The sequence below is a fragment of the Cyprinodon variegatus genome, unplaced genomic scaffold (genome assembly GCF_000732505.1).
Source record: "Cyprinodon variegatus isolate N-32 unplaced genomic scaffold, C_variegatus-1.0 Scaffold216, whole genome shotgun sequence".
Taxonomy (NCBI): Eukaryota; Metazoa; Chordata; class Actinopteri; order Cyprinodontiformes; family Cyprinodontidae; genus Cyprinodon; species Cyprinodon variegatus.
In genome coordinates this window covers 225,655-247,761 of record NW_015150669.1, presented here as the reverse complement: position 1 = coordinate 247,761, position 22,107 = coordinate 225,655, and the positions used below count along the sequence as shown (strand labels likewise).

At 35.2% G+C, this 22,107-nt stretch overlaps 1 protein-coding gene across 1 annotated transcript in view; it reads right to left on the bottom strand.

The window, feature by feature from the left end:
• csmd3 (CUB and Sushi multiple domains 3) overlaps nucleotides 1-22,107 on the bottom strand; it is a 414,963-nt gene that overhangs the window by 174,170 nt on the left and 218,686 nt on the right. The window contains exons 7-9 of the mRNA XM_015380485.1: nucleotides 17,414-17,491; nucleotides 8,394-8,481; nucleotides 6,469-6,593 (exon numbers count right to left, since the gene is read on the bottom strand). Coding sequence (XP_015235971.1) covers nucleotides 6,469-6,593; nucleotides 8,394-8,481; nucleotides 17,414-17,491 — 291 coding nt within the window. The remainder of the gene's footprint in view (nucleotides 1-6,468; nucleotides 6,594-8,393; nucleotides 8,482-17,413; nucleotides 17,492-22,107) is intronic.

Genomic DNA, 22,107 nt, shown 5'->3' with positions numbered 1-22,107 from the left:
CAGAAAACAGCATGCAAAATGGAAATTATACCAATGAAAACTCAAAAAGAAAACTTAAACAGAACCAAAATATGCATAACCGTGACAAATAGGACATTTTCACCTGTGTTGCAAGCCCTACAGAATCTAATAAAGATGTGTAACAATATTTAAAATAAATGTGTCTTTTATTAGAAAAGCATACATTTAGACTCAGTTTGTTTTTACTTTTTAGGGTTTTTTTTTCTCCAATCCCCTGGTATAATTTCTGAAAAATCTATCATTTTTTTAGCAAACACCTTCCACAATTACCATCATATTCTCTTAAAAATATTAAAGATTAGAGAACATTCACATCAGATCAGGTAGATACCGTATGTGGTGATTATGTGCACATTGCTTACAAAAAAGCATTTACTTGCCAAAATCTGCTTATATCGACAGTTAGAAAAATAAGTAAAACATTTGTAATTTTGTAAATCAGGACAGTATGAAGACCCAAATTTATATTGTGACCAGGCACAATGATGAACAAATCTAAGGATGAAAAAACAAAGTTCAACAATCATTAAACGCTATCTATCTGCTGCTATCAACGAAATCTGCTCTTCTAGAAGTTGTCCCAGAAAAGCTTTCTTGGTCCCATCATCAAAAACAAACACGTTTACTCAAGTCTTTTGATGCTTTAATTGGAACAATATGCTTCAGTCAAAGGAGTTTTAAAGTGATCTTTTCAACAGAAAATATGGGGGGCAGGTCTAGAGGAAAAAACAATAAAGAAAAGTGCCTCAACTTGATGTTTTGAATAGCAGTCAAAGTATGATGCAGTAGGGTTTTTTTCTTTCCCCAAAGGATCTGCAGATACTTTGCTAAGTAGAAAACATTAGAGATCCATTTATGTATGTACACTAAAACCCAATGCAATGTACTTAGCTAAAGAGGCAGCAGTCTTGTCAGTGACATAAGTTCTTTTATTGATTGACTGACTTTATCAATCTCACAGTGGAGAAATGTACTTGTTACATTGAATCAAATAAAAAGTTTTGATTTCAGGAGTAGAGCCACAATCAGCGATTGTACGTTTTTCTTTATTTATTTCTTTATTTTTTTCTGACTGGATCTATGCAACCTGTCCCTAAAATCTGAAACTTCATCTAATAAAATGCATTATAAAAAAAAAAAAAAACATGCTCAGGACATTTTTAAAACAGAGATGCAACTAGCTTTGAAACATACTTACCAAATTGTTAGTTTGGAAACAGAAACAGAAAAATACCTAACTAATTTCTTGCCATACATGGAAAGTAATTTTAAAAGTTTTAGTCTGTGATTTCATTGCACAATATTAGATTTTAAATTAAACTAAAATGACCCGATGTGTAGTGAGAAAAGTGTCCACTTTTTGTGCAATGTACATTGGGATATAAATCTTCTTATGTGGGTTTTAATTAATATATATAAAATCAGACAGATTATTGAATATATTTGCAAAGCAGTGGAAGTTTTGTAGATATCAGCGATGTTGCTCTTACTCCTTGTCTATTAGTTCTAGGATAACTCGTTTCCCATGCCTTCAAGGCATCTTTACTTTTGGAATTTCAATATTGGTCTTTGCGTCTATGGGGAATGCATTTAAAATAGAAGTGGATTTCATAATACACTCCCTGCTTGAGTGTTTAGGAGAGGGAGGCTCTCCAAAACACTCAATTTTCCTGCTCAAAATTGTTTATTTGCTGTTTAAATCTGCAGTGTCTACAGAAACATAGTATTATTGTATTCCATTTCAGGCTTCCTTTTCTGTGTGATCCTTTACATAGCATAAATAAAGCTCCAGCATTATTGTCAAGAAGATGAGATACCCAGCGAAACAGGCCTCTTGTCCTTCAAGAAGCCTTGGTGGGGTTTCTCTGGGATTCACATTACTTTTGAAGACAGATCTCTTTTTAAATTCAGCAAAGTAAAACCATACATACCAATGACATTCTATAGCTCCAGAAAGAGAAGAATCATAGGTAAAGCATCCACCATTTCAGTGAGCTTAATAACTAAATTAGCAGAGGCAGTAAATGAAATATTTGGTACTGTAATATATTTCTTAACATTCTAAATGTCTTTCTGAAGTTTCCCAATGATATGGAAAAACTATAAATGGTAGTAAAGAATATGAACATGATCCCTTGAAAGTGCAGATTTAAAAGCTTTGAGTCATAAAATCTAAAAATGCTGAAGGCATGACATTTCTTGGACATTTTAGTCTTTAGGGTTGAAAAGTACATTTTAAATTCATTAAAAATAAATAAATAAATCTAGTATTGTCTATGTTTGCTGTTTTATTTTGTTTCTCTCCTCTCATGTCTCTCTATCTCTCCATTTAGATCTCATACCCTCTTTCTCAACTGCCATTGCGTCTCTTTTTTGGAAACCAATTACCTCAAAGTTTTTGAGCACCTTAACTGAAATATTCTAACTTACTTGCTTTCCAGAAACTTTTTGTGTATGCTGAACTTGTCATGATCTTGGGACTGATGACTTTCTTGATTGCTCTTTTCATTCGGCTGCCTAGCTCCGCCCAGTTTCTCATTACCGCTCATCATAGCCACCTGTTCCAGCTTCTATTTAAACTGCTTTCTCCCAGCCATCAGTGCCAGATTATTCTTGAGCCTTTAGTGTAAGAGTTTTCCAGCGTAACCACAGATCAGGTTTTAGATAAACGCTTTTTTAATAATACCACTGTCTGTGTTGACTTGAATACTGGGTCCTCTGTTCTGAACTGAGACAGAACTCATTCAGGCTTAGAATACAAGTTCCTCCAAAGGTGGCTGGAAAATCCTATACAAATTTGGACTTTGAGACTAAATCTTCCACTAACAGATTTGGATCCTGCTCAGATCTTGTAAAGCCAAGATGCAAGGAAGCTTTTTTTTCTAATAAAGAAAACTGTAAAATGGATATCAACCTTGGGATGGTCACTTATTGACCTGTTTTCTGACAGAAAAACTAGCAACCATGTGATAATTACAAACAGTTCTTAGTTGCCATTTATACATACTGTAAATGCTACAATCAAATGTAATAAAATTAGGTCCATAGGCCTACTCCCCATCACAACCTTATCTCCTATAAAGTAAAATGTGCAATATGTACATTCCATATCTGTCTTTTAATGCTGAGTTATGTGTCTGCACAACTTGTTCTTTAAAAAAAAGGAGCAACAACCTTATGTGTCATGAGTCTTAAAAAATTGTAGCTGACCTATTTGTTTCCTAGCAACAGCTATGAAGAAGGATATTCTGCATTGTAAAAGTTGTTTTTGTTTCAAATATGGCAAATTGAGCTCCACATTTAATTGGGCTATCACTAAAAATGTATGCTGTAAAGTCACTGTGGTTAGAAAAAAATGACAATGATTTCCCAGTAAGGATATCCACTGACTGCTGGCCCTGTTTTTCACTACACATGATGTCAATTTCTTTAACAATGCTTTTCTTCTGTTGAGAAAAAGTCCTCTCTTTTTCGTGTTTTATTGCAGAGCTGGACACAGGTGAAAGAAAGACTAAACTGGCTTTATCTCAGTAGGTTTATTTAATAACTCATTATAGGGTAAATGATTCCCTAACAGCCATTAAAAATAATGAAGAGCCAATTGAAATGATTACTACAGTAATATGTCTAATAAGGAGTTAGATAATAAGCTAGCCTATAAGGATTTAACAGGAGTCATTATAAAAAAAAAAAACCCATAGCCATTTCATGTTGCTCTAGGTATATCTTTTCTGCTACAACAATCTTTGCTCTCCCTGTCAAACGACCCAGAGGTCAGTTCCCTGTTTGTGTGGTTCACAAAGATTCCTGGATGGCAGTCAAGGACAGTCTTTAGCTTGTGTCCTTTGACATAAAGGCAAGAGAGCACAGCCTCTACAAAGCCAGGATCCACCCTCCTCAGCTGACTATAGGGCAAATACTACTACTCAGGGATGCTTAGTTACTGTGCTTTAGCAAATGTTTTGAAACAGACTAATTGTTGACGTTCTAAACAGTATAATCAAGGGTGAGGGTGAAGATTTTTTTATTATTTTTCAACTTAAATTTATTTTCTCAGATTTCATATCTCTATCTTATCCTTCAAAAATATTTCTGATTATAGTTTTGGAAAATACCATATGTGGAACATTTACATGTTTAGAGTTATGAAGCTTAAGCATAAATTCAAAGTGGAGGAGTTTTATCAGGTTCACCTGAACCACCTGTGATGTCCCTTGTTCAGCTCCAGCCAATCAAAACGGGGACCATACCTTCTCCGAAGCCAGTCATCTTGCAAGATCCCCTTTATACAGCTCCTAGCTCAGCTTCTCTCTCCCGCAAGCAAACAAACTATCACCCACCTCCACCCCATATCCTCCCTCATTCTCAGACACACTCAATTTCTGGCTTATTCCATCACCAATTTCTTCTGCCGGGCCCGAGTGCCAACGAACATATTCCGTTTATGTCTTTATCTACTTTTGTCTCCTTGAACCCCAGTCAGCCTCGGCAGATGGCCACTTACACTTAGCCAGGTTCTGCTGTAGGTTTCTTCCTGTTAAAAGGGAGTTTTCCTCTCCACTGTCGCTGTGTGCATGCTCAGTGCGAGGGATTGCAGGGAATCAACGGGTCTTTGCAATCAGCTGGTTTTCCTTGGATAGAAATATTTTGAAGAATACCAATGTCTTACCTGTATACATGAATTTAATATTTTCTAATTGCAACTTTTCTCTGTGTGAGTCTTGCCAGGTTGAAATACCTTGCACTTATTAAGTCCATCTTTTGAACATTTAAATTGTATGGCTCAGCTACAAAGCCCACCAGGCATAGACATTCACCCAATTTGACAGGCTGGAAAAGGAGGGAATTAAGCAAAAAAGGCATCCATGGTATATCTAAAGGAGCTGCGGATATTTNCTGGAAAAGGAGGGAATTAAGCAAAAAAGGCATCCATGGTATATCTAAAGGAGCTGCGGATATTTTAAACTCAGATGGAATAAAGTATTGGCAGGATAACTAACTGTCAGTCATCCACTGACAAAGTGTGGTATTTAAAAAGAGTAACAAAAAGAGAGCAGACGTTAAATAAAACATTTGATTTCCTGTTTGCCACTTAGGCATGGGATAAGAGATGTAAACAGGTTTGGTCCGCTCCATTTAAATAATAATTGTGATAAATATTTAAAAGTTAAATTTAAATGATACTGATACAGGTTATTATCTACAGCACTTTTGAGGTTTGTATCTTAAAATGCTGCAAGTTGAAATAAACAGTTGAAAAGATGAAAATAAAAGTTAAATTAAAAAAGTTAAATATCAACCATAAAACCTGAAAGCTAACTTTGTTCTTCTCCCTGTAGAAATATGTCACATCTAATAAACTAGGTATTGAGCTCTTTTTAAAAAAAAGAACTTTTACTGTGTAGTTTTGTAAAACTGGAATAGAAATGCATACAGTAAACTGTATTTTGAAGTCATGCTACAAAGTGCGACACTGAAGGGGGATAAATAATTGACAGGGATATGTACTATTTATCTTCCTTTAAAAGTGTTTTTGTCCTTCACTCGCACTTAAATAGACATTACACATACAGTATGCTCTGATTTTACGGCCTAGTAAGAAAATGAGTGAAAAAGTCCAAAAAATGTATTTCAGAAGGACAAAGAAGAAAATGAAAGAAATAATTATCAAGGCCACTTTAGAAAATACACTATTGTATGACTTTTCTGGAACCAAAGTAAGTAAAGATAAAAATTTTGAAAAGCACTGTATGGAAAACTTACCCACTAGTGGCCTTTCTCCTTGTTAAACACACACACACACTCACACACACACACACACACAAATGCAATCCCCTGTGAATATTTTGTTTTAAGTTAAAGAATGTGTCCCACCGCAGTCTCAAGCCAAGTGAAGGAAGAAATGACAAATGACTTTGGCATTTAACATGACAGACACCCTCTCTCAGTTTCTCCACATCCTGCCCTCTCTCACTCACCATTGGAGTGTGTGTGTGTTGTAAATCTGGGTGCACCTATCACTTGGTAAATAAACTTTGAAATATGTCCACTATTGAAAATGCACTTTGAGTATAAGATGATTACACATGCATCGCTTAAAAAAAAAGAGATTAATATTGGAAATTGCAGTTTGATTTTTGTGCTTCATTAATTACCTGTGATCAAGCTGGGTGTAAGTTTTCAGTTTAATTAGTCTGGGTTTTCATATTTCTCAGTCCTGAACAATCACCATCACAGCCTTAGTCATAAAAGTATACAACTGCAGTTTTTTTCTGTAAAGACTCACATCATAAACATTTGATGATACAGAATAGCGTTTTAAAGATTCTGCTTGAAACAGCTTAAAAGAAAATTAGGAATTCTTCACATACATGTATCTTAAATTCTAAACAAGAAGTGAAGCATTATTTCAAAACAAGACATCCTAAGAAGAAGAACAATAAGTACCTTTGCACACTGGTCTGTGATCACTCCAGGCAGCGAAGACTTCGGCCACTCTTTGACAGCTGATGGTTTTACTGCCCTGGAGCACATAGTCCTCTCCACAACTGAACTGCACGACACTGCCAATGCTAAACCAATACACACACACAAAAAAACAAAACAGAATTATCACAAAGAGAACAAACCTTCAGGTAAAACATAAAACAACTTCGCTTTACAATACCTCTTTCACTGGCAAACATTTACTGTAGTGAAGGACTACTGTGGGTCATATTTAATTTTGTATTCTTAACATTCACCCAATTTAAAGTAATCCTCGACTATTTCGCGTACCACAATTGGAAAAGCAAATAACTGAGGAACTGTAAGGCCACATTAATATAAGCCCCAGTGCCTTTTCTGAGGTGTATTTTAATTATCTTTTTTTCAGTATTGTAATAAAACAAAATCAGTGCCCGAACTTCAAAAATATTGGAGCGTTGTTGGTAATCTGCTTCGAACTATGCGCACTGATACAGTCTCAGCAGTGTATTTCACTCTTATACAAGCCTGTAACACGACTCTGCTTTATCCAACCCAGCCATATCTACCCAAGTTTGAAACTTTATTTCATTTGCTACAAAGCCAAACCGCCCACATGGTCTGAACCAATAACTGCAGGACTCTATGAGGCATAATATCGCTCTACTCGGTAAGGAGCACTTGTGAGACTGCATGGGTTGTCCCTGACTCAAATCGTGTCATACCAAGGTGCGGAGACTTTTGTCTTGTAGGTAAGAAGACGATGTAAAGACATATTCCAAACATCATGGCCAAACAAATGAAGAAATAAGTCTTATTAGCAAGATGCTAAGCATTAGCTATGACCAGCTAACTTTTGTAATGTCAAAAAAACTGACGGTATTTGGCGATTTTCTCATCATGGAATATTTTTATTATGAATATTCTGAAATACTTTTAATCTGTGGACCCTTATGGACACATGGAGTATAAACAATTGAAGGCTGGATTTATAAAATGGCTTCTGGACGCCTTCAAATGTATGTTGTTGTGGCTGCTTCATAATGTTTACATTTTAACATGCTGCTATATCTGTGTTAATTGTGCATTGGTGCTTGCTGTATACATAAAAATATCTTGGTGGTTGAATTGTAGAGAATCTAAGCTTTCCTACGATGTCTAACATATCTATATTGGTAAAAATTCTACAATTGTAATTTTCATGCATTCTGAGTTTTTAGTTGTAAATGCTATAAAAACGGTCGCCGGTGATCCGGTGGTTTTTAAGCTGCTAAGGCTTTCTAATACATTTTTTATCAGCAATCAACTACTTCCTCCGTGCCTTTGGATAAAACTATGTTTTTTGCTTTTTGTTTTGTTTTGTTTTTTGGGGGGCTGTGGACATTTTAAATTTTAAATCTTGCCAGGGTATGGTTACATTTCTGTTTAATAATAACAGAATAAAGCTGTGCTGCTTGCTTCTCTCTGTACATAGAGAGAATAGTGGTAATGGCGGTGAGAACATATCTACAGGTTACTGTTACAGAATCGGCAAAAGTAGCATTAGGGTCATCAACCTTCACATTGATGTCATCAACATGGCAACTTTTTTTTAGAAAATCCTAGAAAACCTTGATGGAGAGCATAGAACTCTGAAATGCAACAATATTTTAAAATCTGCTCTGGTAAAAAACAAACAAACAAACAAAAATAAAAAATATAATTATTATCCAATCCTGGCCTCTAAAAGGTAAGAATAATTGAGTTATGATTGCATCCTCCTGCAGTGATCATAAACACACAAAAACGAAGTACAAAGGTTGCATCTTTTTAAATATCTGCGCTACCACAATTAAAGTATTTAGATAATAGCTCTTTACAATTTCTCGTTTGTTTTTGTATCGGCCACAGTGCAAAAAACATTGTACCTGAAGTCACTGCCATGGCGTTTTCCATTCTCCGGCTCTCCTGGGTCAGGGCAGGAGTTAGAGGCCTGTTTCACACCACCTTCGTTTACTAAACAAAAAAACAAAACAAAAAAAAACATGCACTCAGTTGTGACTAATGTTTTACAATGGGATAGATAGGAAAACAACAAAGCAGAACTATTTCAACAAGCCATTCCAAGTTGACTATTTATTTACAGGAGAGACAGTGGGATCAGTGCCATTACTACTGTGGCTTAGAAAAATTGTTTATTTCCATGAGAGTCAATAATATCCAAATCCAATTGTTCTGAATAACAATTTGCAAGACAACGAACAGCCTGAGTGCTCCCTGGCAATATTGTAAAACCATCTGCTTTTGTCATTTAATTGCATTCAAGAGTGGTTTGCCTGGGTGAATATCCAAATCTTTGCTTTTAGTTTTGGAAACCTGCCTGCCTCATCACTCATTCGCTTTGGAAGCAGCAGGAAAGACATTACAATTAGAGACAGATGAAGGAAAGGATAGTCCAGAAAGCAGACAATAGTCCAAACACTTGATTATTCTAAAAACTCGAGCTTATCTTGATAATAAGAATGAACTGTATACATCCAAGATTTGGCAAAAAAAATGAAAGCCAGGGTAATGCGGATATCCTGATAATTATTTTAGCCTGTTTTTTTTTATTTTTTTATTTAGGTTTTAACCTGGAATATTTTTTAATTAATATTTTAATATTTATATTAAATAATATTTTAATATTTATTTTAATTATTAGCTTGATCATTTTTATTGCTTATTTTTATGATTTTCATTAATTCTTTATATAGGCTTCAGATTATTTTTATATGTACAGTTGCATGAACAAATATTTACTCTCCACTGCAATGCAACTTTATTTTGAAGAAGCAGCTGTTTGGAATGAAGAAAAAAAAAACACAACAAATATTGCATGTTACTGCAGTACCTTAGGAACAATAACACTTAAGAATCACTTATCCTTATGGCAAATCAATGTCTGATTAGACAAATCATTTAATTAAATATCATTTCACCAAATAATGTGTTTTTAGCTCTCTGTATTTTGATTTTCCATTGCTCTAAATTCTTTTAAAAGCTAATTTGACCTCAATTTTAGTTTTGAATTATAAAATCTACAAACAGCTGTGATATCATTGTTTCATCTTTAAAGTCTGCAAAGGGGTTTGAGGTGAATTGGTCTTTGTTCTTTAGTGATCCATTTTCTGAGCAACCTGTTCTCTCACTACTGCATAAATAGTGGAAGGGACGCAAGGTAGCCAGGTGAACGAGGGTGTGCTGCGTCACTCTTTCATAAACTAACTGAACTAACTAAATGAAGCCTATTGCTATAAATAGAGAAAAACTTATTTTATGTCAGGCAATTGTAAGTATATGTATGCGAAAGCAACAAGTCATTGTTAAGCTTTAAACCTACACAGTATCCTTTTGACATATGTGGCAAACAGAACACACCATAGGGTCATTTGATATGTAAATGAATGAGGGATTAAAGAGCAACATCATTTAATTGATTAAATTATTTAAAACACAAGACTAATATTTGTTTCTGTTATTTCCTAACCTTTTCTCCTCTTTTTTTTAGTAATTTTCTTCCAATTTCATCTAAAATCTAACATTTTCAGTCGAATTTTTTTCAGTCATTCATGCACAACTAAGCTAAATAAATCACCAAAGGGCAAAAGTAACAAAGTGGAAAAAAGGATTAATAACTTATTAACTAATTACTTATTGCCATCTAATTAAAAATATCAAATAATTATTTTTTAATCCAACAATTCCAAGATTGTGACCTATTTTAATTAAATGCTAAATATTTATATTTTTATTCCTTTTGTCTTTAATACACAGTGTTTTGGTTTTTTATGTCACTTAGAAAGCTCCAAAAACTGGCAAATCACAGTTTTATTTCAACATGAAAAACAAATCAGATGCCAGCAAGCTCAATTAGGTGCAGCAAACACAGGCCGGAGAAATAATCCTGCCCATTTCTGCTTTCACACGAACACCTTCACACCCACGCTGTCTGGGCTATCTGGCTAACACGCAAGTACATGTTTAGTCCATATCAACAAACCCAGCAGGTGGTTGGAGAGTGTTTGTGTGCCTGTGTTTGTATTTGTTAGAGTAGATAGTTTGTTGCTTTGTTGGAGCGGCTAATTTGACCATCTGGACTATTAACATGACAACAGAGGGACTGGTTACAGTACTAGCACAAACTCAAAAGCAAAATACACAAATGTTGACCCACACTCGCATATTTATACTGAAAGATTTAAAGAAACCCAAACTTTAATATGCATTTGTTGATGGAAAGGTCTTATGCTTCAGTGAAGGGTTGAAGGTTTTAGAGCAGAGCAAATTATCTTCTGAACCAATCCAAGCCAAACAAATTGATATGCAGAGTCACAATTGGATAGACAGGCCTCAAAAGTTGCTCTCCAACTTGGCATGAAATCTGATTAATTTTTAATACTTCCTTTCTGTGTTATTCTTAAAAATGTATAAAATTGTTGCACAATAATATATATATATATACCTAAAGTTCTGCATATTTGACAATATAGCACACCGATATAACTATTTTGATTGATGTTTAATGGGATAGATCAACATAATTATAAAGAGGAAATTGTTAAAAAAATAAAACCTACTCTTAGCATTATTTTATTTTATTTATGTCTGTGCTTGTAAACAATATAATTTACCATGTTAAGTATTAAGGCTAATGCTTTCCCTAGCAATTTCATAAGTTGAGACAAAAGATTTCCTTCACTGTGCTTTTGGATTGTCCTTGATCTAGAACACACCGTCATCTCGATATAGCTGGAGTCAGTGATGTCTCCTCATTTACTAACAACGTTTAAGAACTCTAAGTGTGGCCACGGCGATCTATAAAATGCTTCTTTAACTGTTATTCTGGGCTGACTTCCTGATAAAGTTAGCCAGATGGGAAGTGCTGCAATTGTATCCGTGCAGTCTTTCTGGAAACAAATTTTGTTAAATCTGTTGTCATGAGTTATAGTCATTTAACACACACACATATATATATATATATATATATATATATATATATATATATATATATATTACAAATTGTTATTCAGAGTGTTTCTTTGGAGTTATCTCTTTTCAAGAGAGAATCAGGGAAAGGGAAGCATAAATATGTAAACATAGAGCTTTCCTTTACAAAACTGTGCTGTGCATTTGTCCAGATTTGATCCCAGTGGACAAGGGTAAGCAATGGCACTCTTGTCCACATAACGCAAAAAAAGTAACGTTCAGGCAAGCACACAGGGCTTCTCAATTCCAGTCCTCTAGGTCTTTTGTCTTGTACTGTACTTTCTAGATGTGTCTCTGCTTCCGCACCTGAGTCAAATGGCTGGATTAGTTCCTCAGCATGAAGTCAATGGCTGCTTTAAATAGTGCAAATCAGTAAGGACACTGCAGGCAAAGCTGAAGTGTGTCAGGGGTCGCTATGATAACCGATATCTTAATAGTGCTGGTTGTAAGGAAGAACGTAGCATAGGGACCTCAAAATGCTCAAAACCTTATGGGCTATGTCATTGCTTGATATGTAATGGGTCTGACCCACACAAATTGAATTTATAAGGGACAGCTTCAGTGGTGTATTTGTGTAACTTTTTTGGGACTTTTTCTTTAGTCCCAATTTGACATAAATAATTGCTGTGAGTGTCTGTTGCGAAATGATGTCCAAAAGAATAAGGTTATCCAGGTACAGCACAACAGTCCTATGTTCCTTTCCCTCCTTGGATAGTGTTCTTACTATTGATGCCACATAATCTAAAAGGTGCAGGGCATACTGGACTTTGCAGACAAGAATTAATGAACCTTGGTCTAGGAGATACATTTCTTCAGCCAGTAAAAGTTAACAGTAAAGATGGAGGAGGCCAGATACATGTCAATACTGTTAGAGGGACCAAAAGGCTTGGGACTGTGGTGGCGGTTCACCCTCCAGCACAACAATGACCTTGACATGCTGAGTTAGAGTATAATTATTTGGATTGAGGTATATGTTTGTGTAATAATGGCTCACTCAATATGAATACAATATAATCTGAATGGGCCCAGAGGGGCTAGTCATGTACTTAGTTAATTTCTATGCCAGTTATATGGTTGCATATAAAGGCTTTCCAATTAACATATTTTGCCCATTTGGCTCATGCAAAATGTCTGTGTTTTACATTTTGTTTTTGTTTTATTTGCTAGAAAACAATGGCTTTGTGTATATTTACCATAACAACACTACATGACCAGGGGTACGTTATTAAACACAACAAGAAAGAGCCAAAGACATGTATTTTGTCTATGGAAAATGCAATGAAGCCAAGTCACTAAGAAAGAACAAGGGGGGTGAACAGAAAGAAAAAAATTTGTAAAAAAATGCAAAAATTGGACGCCAGTCTAAGCACTAGTCTTCACTATGGTAGAAGGTAAAGCTGCAAAAGCATTTAGATTTGGCTGCCAAGTTGACAGACAATGAGAACAGAACCTTACTTGTGTTTATTTTTAGCACTTTACTAGTGATTTTATATTCTTTGGCGCTTAGTTGTAGTGACAGAAAAATTTATACGATATTGTTTGAAATGCATATGATGTTCACCATTGTTCTAGTTTCCAATTTGGTAATATAAACTGCCAGCAGATGGCACACAATGCTTGACTACGTTAATTGCACCTGTGCCAAAATACTTTTCTCTCCCAAAAAGGACTGAACCCTATGAGCCAAAAAGCTTTCTGTATTCTCTTTTATTTTTAGATGAATAGTTGTTTTATTCTGTGTTTTTCTTATAAAGCCGTAGTGCATAAATAGGCTATTTTTAAGCTGTTTTAATGAGACAAATCAGAAAATATTTCTGTCTTAAGATATAAAAGGCTGGTAGAGACCTGTATTCTACAAAATACTGACACGGTGAACAAACTTTATTTGTTTCAAAATCATAGCTTTTTTTTTTTTTTCCTTTTCCTTGTCTTCACACTTAAGATTATGCACTACTTTCTGCTGGCTGATCACATATCATATCAATTAATCAAAGATTTTAATTCTAACAAGATAAAATAGGAAAAAGGAGTAAAAATGTATTTTTAAGGCACTGTATACAGTGTTGAATGGGTTGACCCAGAAAAACTGAATCACACACACCCACTACCTACACATAAGAGAAAAAGCAAAGCAACCATAAAAAAGGGTTACTTTTCATTTTCATTATTAGAAAGCATGCAAAGCAAACAAATACGAGTACATGTGTGACCTCGAAACTATATTTCGGTTTGAGCTAATTAAAGGTGCCTTGATATTATGACTTGTAGCGCTATAATATGGCAAAGAAATCAAATCATGCAATGATCATGCAAATATATGGATGCCTGCATAACCTACTGGATGTGCTAGACATATGCTGACTGTTGCCTAAGCAGGTGTGTGGCGTAATGTATGCTTAAACTCGCCACCTCTGCCATGAACATATGGCATGAGGCTATGTGAACTAGAAAGAAAAAGGATGGAGCCTTTCAGCTTTGTATCATACTGCTTCTTCTGGCTTTAATAATTTAACAAGAATGTTAAACTTGGCCATTGGTGTGTGAGCAACAATGGTGAGCTAAGAAGCAGAAATAGCAGCAGAGTATTTACATTTACAGCAAAAATTGTTGAGCTGGTTGGTTCTGACAAAATGAAAGCCTCTGATGAAATTGTTTATGTGCAATGGTTGTTTGATCTGAAAAAAAAAAAAAAAAAAACATTCATTTATACACTGAGGAACACCCTGCTATTTTTCAAGTTCTCCCACTGAGAAATCATGGAGGGCTTTGAAATTGTCATTGTAGGTACTTGTCCACTGTGAGAGACATAATCTAAAAAAACAAATCCAGAAATCACAATATATTACTTTTTAACAATTTATTTGTATGGTACAGCTGCAAATAAGTATTTAAACGCCTGTCTATCAGCTAAAAGTCTGACTTGCAAAGACCTGTTAGTTTGCCTTTAAAATGTCCAACTCCACTCCATTTATTATCCTAAATTAGATGTACCTGCTGAGGTTGTTGGCAGCATAAAGACACCTGTCCACCCCATACCATCAGTAAGAATTCAACTACAAACATGGCCAAGAGCTGTTCAAAGAAACTAGAGACAAAATTGTAATCCTCCATAAGGCTGGAAAGGGCTAAGGGGAAACTGCCAAGCAGCTTGGTGAAAAAAGGTCCACTGTTGGAGCAATTATTAGAAACTGGAGAAAGCTAAAAATTAATGTCAATCTCCCTTGGAAGGGGGCTCTATGTAAGATCTCACCTTTTGGGGTCTCAATGATCCCAAGGAAGGAGTAAAGTCAGCCCAGAACTACACAGGAGGAGCTGTTCAATTATCTGAAAAGAGCTAGGACCACCGTTTCCAGGGTTATTGTTGGTATTACACTAAAACGTCATGGTTTTAAATCATTCATGGCATTGAAGGTTCCCCTGCTTAAACCAACACATCTCAAGGCCTGTCTTTAGTTTGCCAATGACCATTTGGATGATCCAGAGGAATCATGGGAGACAGACATGTGGTCAGATGAGACCAAAACAAAATATTTGGTGCATACTGTGAAGTATGGCGTGGTAGCATCATGCTTTGGGGGTGTTTTTCTGCACATGGGACAGGGCGACTGTACTATATTAAGGAGAGGGCTTTGATCAGGGCCGCGTATTGCTAGATTTTTGGGAACAACCTCCTTCCCTCAGTTAGAGCATTGAAGATAGGTCGAGGCTGGGTCTTCCAACATGACAAAAAAACATTGCACACAGCCAGGATAACCTAGGAGTAGCTCTGTAAGAAGCATACAGTATCAAGGTTCTTGTGTGGCCTACCCAGTCTCCAGACCTCCAGAACCTTTGGAGAGATTTCAAACCCTGTGTTTCTCAGCGACAGCCCAGAAACCTGATCTGTGTGGAGGAGTGGGCCAAAATCCCTCCTGTAGTGTGTGAAGACCTGCAACCAAAGGCTACTGTACCAAATATCAACACTGATTTTCTCAGGTGTTCAAATACTTATTTGCTGTGTCATACAAATAAATATTTTAGGAAGCATACATTTTTTTAGATGCTGGTATTTTTAATATTTTGTGACCATTTAGAAAATGTATAAGATTGTAGTGGAGCTGTAATTTTCCCAAAATTTCGCCATCAAATGTCTGAATGCATGTGGGTGCCGTGAACTCTATGCTTTTGTGTGGTATATATGAAATTACCATAAATTAACATGCATATAATATAATTATAATAAAACCATTAACTTTTGTAAAACAGTTGAATCTGTGTATGTAAACACAGGAAAATAAAGTAGACGAGTCAAATGGGGAATGACAATTCAGCACAGCCAGTCATATATATGGCTTAGCTGAAAACCTGAACAGGAGGAGCCTATTAAACAACTGAAAAATGTGATCTTTTATTTTTGCAGTATTTATGGATAGTTTGTGCTTCTCTGACTATATATGTATGGCATGATGCATTATCAAAAAAGACTGGTCGATGGAAATTGACAAAAATACTACACAGACAATGACTGCGTAATCAAGGAAATTGTTCAATTAAGCCGAATAAAATGTGAACTATTTTTTTTCTCTGAGCTTTTCTGTATACCGTAGTTAAATTGTTTGGTCTCCTTTCTTAATATGATTTAATAGACATTGATTGATGCATTAATCAGGAAATACTCTTTTTACTGTTGTCTTTAACAACTCCTGATCTGTCAGGGAGAACAGAGAGGAATTACCCTCTTTGACTAAATATGGTCCATTTACATACTGGACTGAAGTAGTTGTTTTGATTTATATTCACTTTTAATTTGAAATACAGTGATAGTATATTTAAAGCTGTTTTAAGTCACACAGTCCTGGCAAACGGCTGTGCTGAATTAATCTCAAAGTACGACCCAGCCAACAGGTTGTATTTTCTCCACTGATGTCAACTCCTGTGCATTCTACTGATGAATAGGATCAAAACTTTGCCAGAACCTAACAGTAAAAGTTATGACTGATTATGGATTTATTTAGCATTATAAATATCTACAGTTTTGGGCTCTGTTTGTGGACATTTAAATAAATAATCTTCATTTTATGTAGAATCTGCTTGACAGTATAAGTTATTGTTAAAATAAAATCAATCAGACAGTAAAAAAGGGAATCAATATCTAAAGGTTGCTGTACCCTTATATTTGAAAGTAAGTGATTTTTATAAGTGGATGATTTATAATTTGTTTAATATAAAACAATTCTAATATTAGGAGCAATTGACTTCATGCTGGATAATCATTCAGTTTTAAAATAAAATAAAAAATACAAAAAAAACCTCCACTAAATCCTCTTTGATAAGCCTACTGGTAAAATCTACTCAGTGATTGCTCTTGCTGATCATAATAATCTGAGCCTTCAGAAGCATTATAAGGAAGAGGATTAAAAAATAAAAAAGGTTATGGAAGGATGTGAGAGGTTAGAGAAACAGGCATTATTCGGGCTATAAACAGTGTTGCAAAAGCTGATTCACATTCTCTGATCAAGCCGGAAGCAAGTCAGAACCATGATTAAGCTTATCAGAGCATGCCTACGATTAAATATATCAAAGTCAACAAAGAAGAGGCAAGACAATGTGACCTTAACATACATACCACAAAAAGTCAAATCACAGAAATGCACAGCAGTCAAGCAGAATGCACAAGCAGCTTTTAGCAAAGGCATTGCTGTTCTCAACAGATTTGTGCAGAATAAGTGACATTTGTCACAGTATTTTGATTTAGCTTTTAAATGAACTGAAAAAAAGCTATATGTGAGGGATTTGAAATATATTTTCATTATAAATGCACAAAAGTGTTGAACACGACAAAAGCCTTTAAAAGAGAAAAAAAAAAGTAAAAACAAAGCAAACAGTTCAATCCATTGCAGGTTATTTCATTAGGCAAAAGGAAACTCAGAATTTAACTCACATATCGAAAACTTGTTGCTGGAGTCTTTGCCAGGGAATAATTTTACGCCCCTCGATTTAAAATCTACTGATCGCTTCACTGCAGAGGAGAACAGAGAAAAAAAGAGAACAAAAATCAGATAATAGAGTTGACAAAAGGAAGAAGAATAAATCCGACCTAAGAAAAGGATTAAAATAAAATGGCACATTAATCTCACTCCCGTAATACTGGGAGGTAAAAAAGAAAAGCAAAAGAAATGTACAAGGCAAAGAAAATATAGCAATGGTGAAAACAGATGGACAAGCAGAGAGAGAAAGAGGGCAGAGGAAAAAACAGTTCAGAGGAAAAAATAATCTTATGAGTAGTATCATTCTTCCTTTCTAATCATGCAAATATTTCGCTTTCTTTCTCTCACTGTCACTCATACATGAAACACTTGGGATGTTCTGCTGGAAGCCCCATCATATTCTTAACAAAAGCTGGGAAGAGGAAATTGCAGCTTTAATCAAAATAAGCCACAATGCAGCTCTGTAATCAAAGCATTCAGATAATGAAACGTTAGAAAAGAGATGGCTGGATGGAACAAATCAAAGACAAGAGGCAGCAAACTGATGGGGAGTAAATCCCTGTCAGCGTGAGCTCTGGCAGCATCATTTCATTATGAGCCACATTAACACAGCACTGAACCTGTAGGTTAATGTAGCTCAGCCAGTATGACTGCAAAGAAACTCTATGGGTGGCAGAGTGAAAAGGTAAAAGTTTATGAGAATCCAAATGCTAATGGAAATGAACAAAACACCAAAAGGTTAGAGTTAAATGTCTTTTAGTATTTTTTTTGTTTGTTTTTTGCTTCAATTTCAACAAATGATAAATAAAACAAACCATTCCTGAAATAAGAAACAAAAAAGATGCATCCTATCAATAAATTTTCTTGACAAACCACTTTGAGGAGTTTGAAAGACTACAGGACCTCATAACCATCTAAGAAACCCATGAACATTTACAAATGGCAAAGATTGAAAGTACTTCACTGTCTCAAATACTAACCAGTGCCTTTATATACACAGACATTTTCAGTTTAAATTCAGTTAATTTATATAGCACCATTTTATAATACATGTCATCTTAAGGCACTTCAGAGAGACGACTCAATCAGATCATAGAGCCAGATTGGCTAAACGTTTTCTATCTCAGGAAACCCAATTGATGACACTGAGTCATTGACTATGCAGGATACCCTCCTCCTGGATGACAGTTGTCCTTCGCTTGCATTGTGTCAATGACTACAGCATTTCCTCACACAAAGCATGCATATATTCATGCATGAATATATAGTCTGTAATATATACAGACATATATAGAATATGATTAAAAAAAAAACTAATAGTGGAGAGGGTCTATATTGAAAAATACAGTATGGCCCCATGTATTCATTGTTAATGATTATTCCCTTTAGTCTGATCAATCCAACAAATATTTTATTGTGATTTGATTAGGTGTTCTTGGTGCATATCACAGCCATTTGCCTTTCTCTTCCATAAAAATTGAGACTTGTGTGCTTTAGATGTTATTCTTTGTTCTCTTTTTACCACTTTAAGGACTTGTTCTACTCTTGGAAGAAGTTTAAGAGACTTACCACTTTAAAGAAAGTCAACATCTGGTCAATTTTTTGTCCATTTACTGCTCAATGTGAGGTTTCCTGGAGTTTTAAACCCTTAGAAACTGCTTTGGTACCCTTTTTTAAACAAATAGATGCAAGTAGCTTTTAAAAAAAAATTTATTTTGACCAGACCATGATTAATTTACCACATACTGGTCACTTTAGTCCAGGGCAACTTAATAACTTCAACCTCAAAACTATTTGATTAAATAAAACTGAAGGTTGAGGTTTTAACTAATGTGCAACTTCCCTAGGATTAAACTTATCTAATATTCTCTGTAACCAATAAGAAAATATATATCTGAAGTTAGTGTCTTCTTTCAAGCTTTTTCAAAGCTGCCTGTTTTGCTGAAGTTGATGTTTGCTATCCATTTCCCTGCTATCACAATTTTTTTTTACATTGACGGTCAAACCTTAACTACATAATTTCACAAGAAAAAGAGGTTTATGAAAACATAGTTTGTGATCTAAGAAGCATTTACTCCGTGAAAACAGAAAATAAGATCCTTTATATTTTTCAGTTTTTTTTTTTATTTATTTTGTTTTGTCTTATTCTCTGAGCCAGATGTATCATTGCATCCATATTTATTCCTTTCAATAACTAGTCCTAAAATGCTTGCTTAGTTGTTTTCATTATATATATACATATTACAGTAGGAAGTTAGACTGAGCCTTAAAAAGACAAATGCAATAATTTGTGCTAAAATAAATTAGCAGAGAGCTTCTCTGTCTAATGAAGTTGGAAAAACAAAAAATCTATTTTGTTTTTTTTTTAAATCATTTTTTTTTTCATTCATCATGCTTTTTGACATTTAATTTGCCATAATATAGAGTTTAATGTTGGGTTAAATAGGAACCCGATGAATGTGACCCCCCAGACCCCCCGAGAAAAAAATGTAGCCTTGCATTTCGCAAGAAATAAATATCAATATTTAATATAATTATTTAGTTTGATATTAGGTCACATTTTACAAGTTAGTTTGTTCGCCCAAGTCAAGTAGCACAACTAATCAAAGAAAAATCTTACATGAATATTTTCCCCTGTATTTAATTAATGAACACAAATAAATAACTTTATTATCCCTGACCCTTGTGTCACAACTATTAAGCAGAAATATGTTTGAATGCAGATAAACTTATAATGCGTCATATTTTCCAAATATAAAAGTAGAAATTCATACACAAATTATTTACTGTACAACATTTTCAGGTGAATATCTATACATTGCCTGTTCGTTACGTTTTTTTATGCATTTTCCATTTTGTCACTATTTAACAGAAATAACAGAAACGTCAAACACAAAAATGCTTTTGTCTATTAGCTTGTGAAAACTTATGTATGTGTGTCGGAAGGCATTAAATCCTTATTTTTGTTGTTTGAGGCATGCATTAATTCCCTGCTTTAAGCCCTCTTAATATGCATCATAAAGCATGTCCTATATGTAAAAAAGCATCAGAGTTAAATATGAACTGGTTAATATTCTAGCCTACATGTAGCAACACTAATGCAGACAGAAAGAGGGCCAGATACATTTAAGTGAGCAACAGTCATTGGCTATAAAGCTCAATATTTAACAAACTATATTTAGGTACTGAATAAGAACTTAAACATGGATGGTATTTGATAAGACACTTTGGGAAAAAATAAGTAAAACAATCAAGATACACTATTCTGCTTATTCTGCATTTTTATTGTCACATTTTTCCTTTCTAAAGATAAATCCATTTTCAATGTCCTCCGGCTTTGATACCACTGATGCACAGTCAACAGAGAGGGTAGATATCAAGACCCAAAACTCCAACACTCTAAAGAAGAGTTGGAAATAGAGATCAACTGATGAGTTCCTTCATGCTTTTTTGCTCCAATTTCTATTGGATGAATAATACTAATACAAAATACACAATATATAAAATGCACTCATTAACTTATATAAAGATACATCTAAAAACTGAAACAAGGAGTGTAACCACTCCTCAAGTTTTGGAGTCACTGCCCCAATGATGACGGGTACCACTGATGCCTTGACCCTCTATGTTTTCCCCAGCTCTTCTCTGAGCCCTTGGTATTTCTCTAATTTCTCGTGTTCCCTTTTTCTGATGTTACAGTCACTTGGTATTGCTATGTTGACCACGAAGGCTTTCCTCTGCTTTTTGTACACCAATACAATGTCAGGTTGGTTTGCTATTACCAGCACCTGATCTTCTGTTCGCAATTGTCTGAGACATTCGCTGAGCACATCGTCAATTGGAGCCGTGTCCGTGATGTAATTATGGATCTTGCATGTTTCATCCTGGATAGTGGCTCTCACGCTCACTAGTCCTCGGCCTCCTTCCGTTCGGCTAGAGTACAGTCTAACAGTGGTGGATTTGGTGTGTACCCTCCATACATGCTTATGAGCTTTCTTGTCTTAACATCTGTGGCCCGTATCCCATCATTTGGCCAGCTAATTATTCCTGCAGGGTATCTGACTACTGGTAGAGTGTAGCTATTTATTTCCTGAGACTTTCTTTCCATTGAGCTGGCTTCTTAGGACCTACCTCCCTCATTGGAGGTATTTGGACATAGCTGCTTTCCTCGTCACGTCTTTGAGGTTGCAATTTGCTTGTAGGATTCCAAGGTACTTGTAACTGTCCTCAATTTCTTCTATTTTCCTTTTGGGAGTGAGACCCTCTCTGTTTGAACTACCTTCCATCTCTTAGTCACCATGTGACCACACTTCTCTAGTCCGAATGAAATCCTCATGTCTGTGCTATAGATCCGGGTAGTATGGATCAGTGAGTTGATGTCTCACTCATTCTTAGGGTACAGCTTGATGCCATGTAGAGAAGGTGACCAATCCCTGAGTCGGTATCCCTAGCCTGTCTTGTTGATTATTTGGCTGAAGGGGTTCAGACCTAGAACAGGAGCGGGGACAGCGCATCTCCTTGGTATACGCTACATTTGATGTAGACTTATGCAAGTGTCTTGCTGTTTGCCTCAAGGGTGGTTTTCCACAACCTCATGGAGTTTATATATATATATATATATATATATATATATATATATATATATATA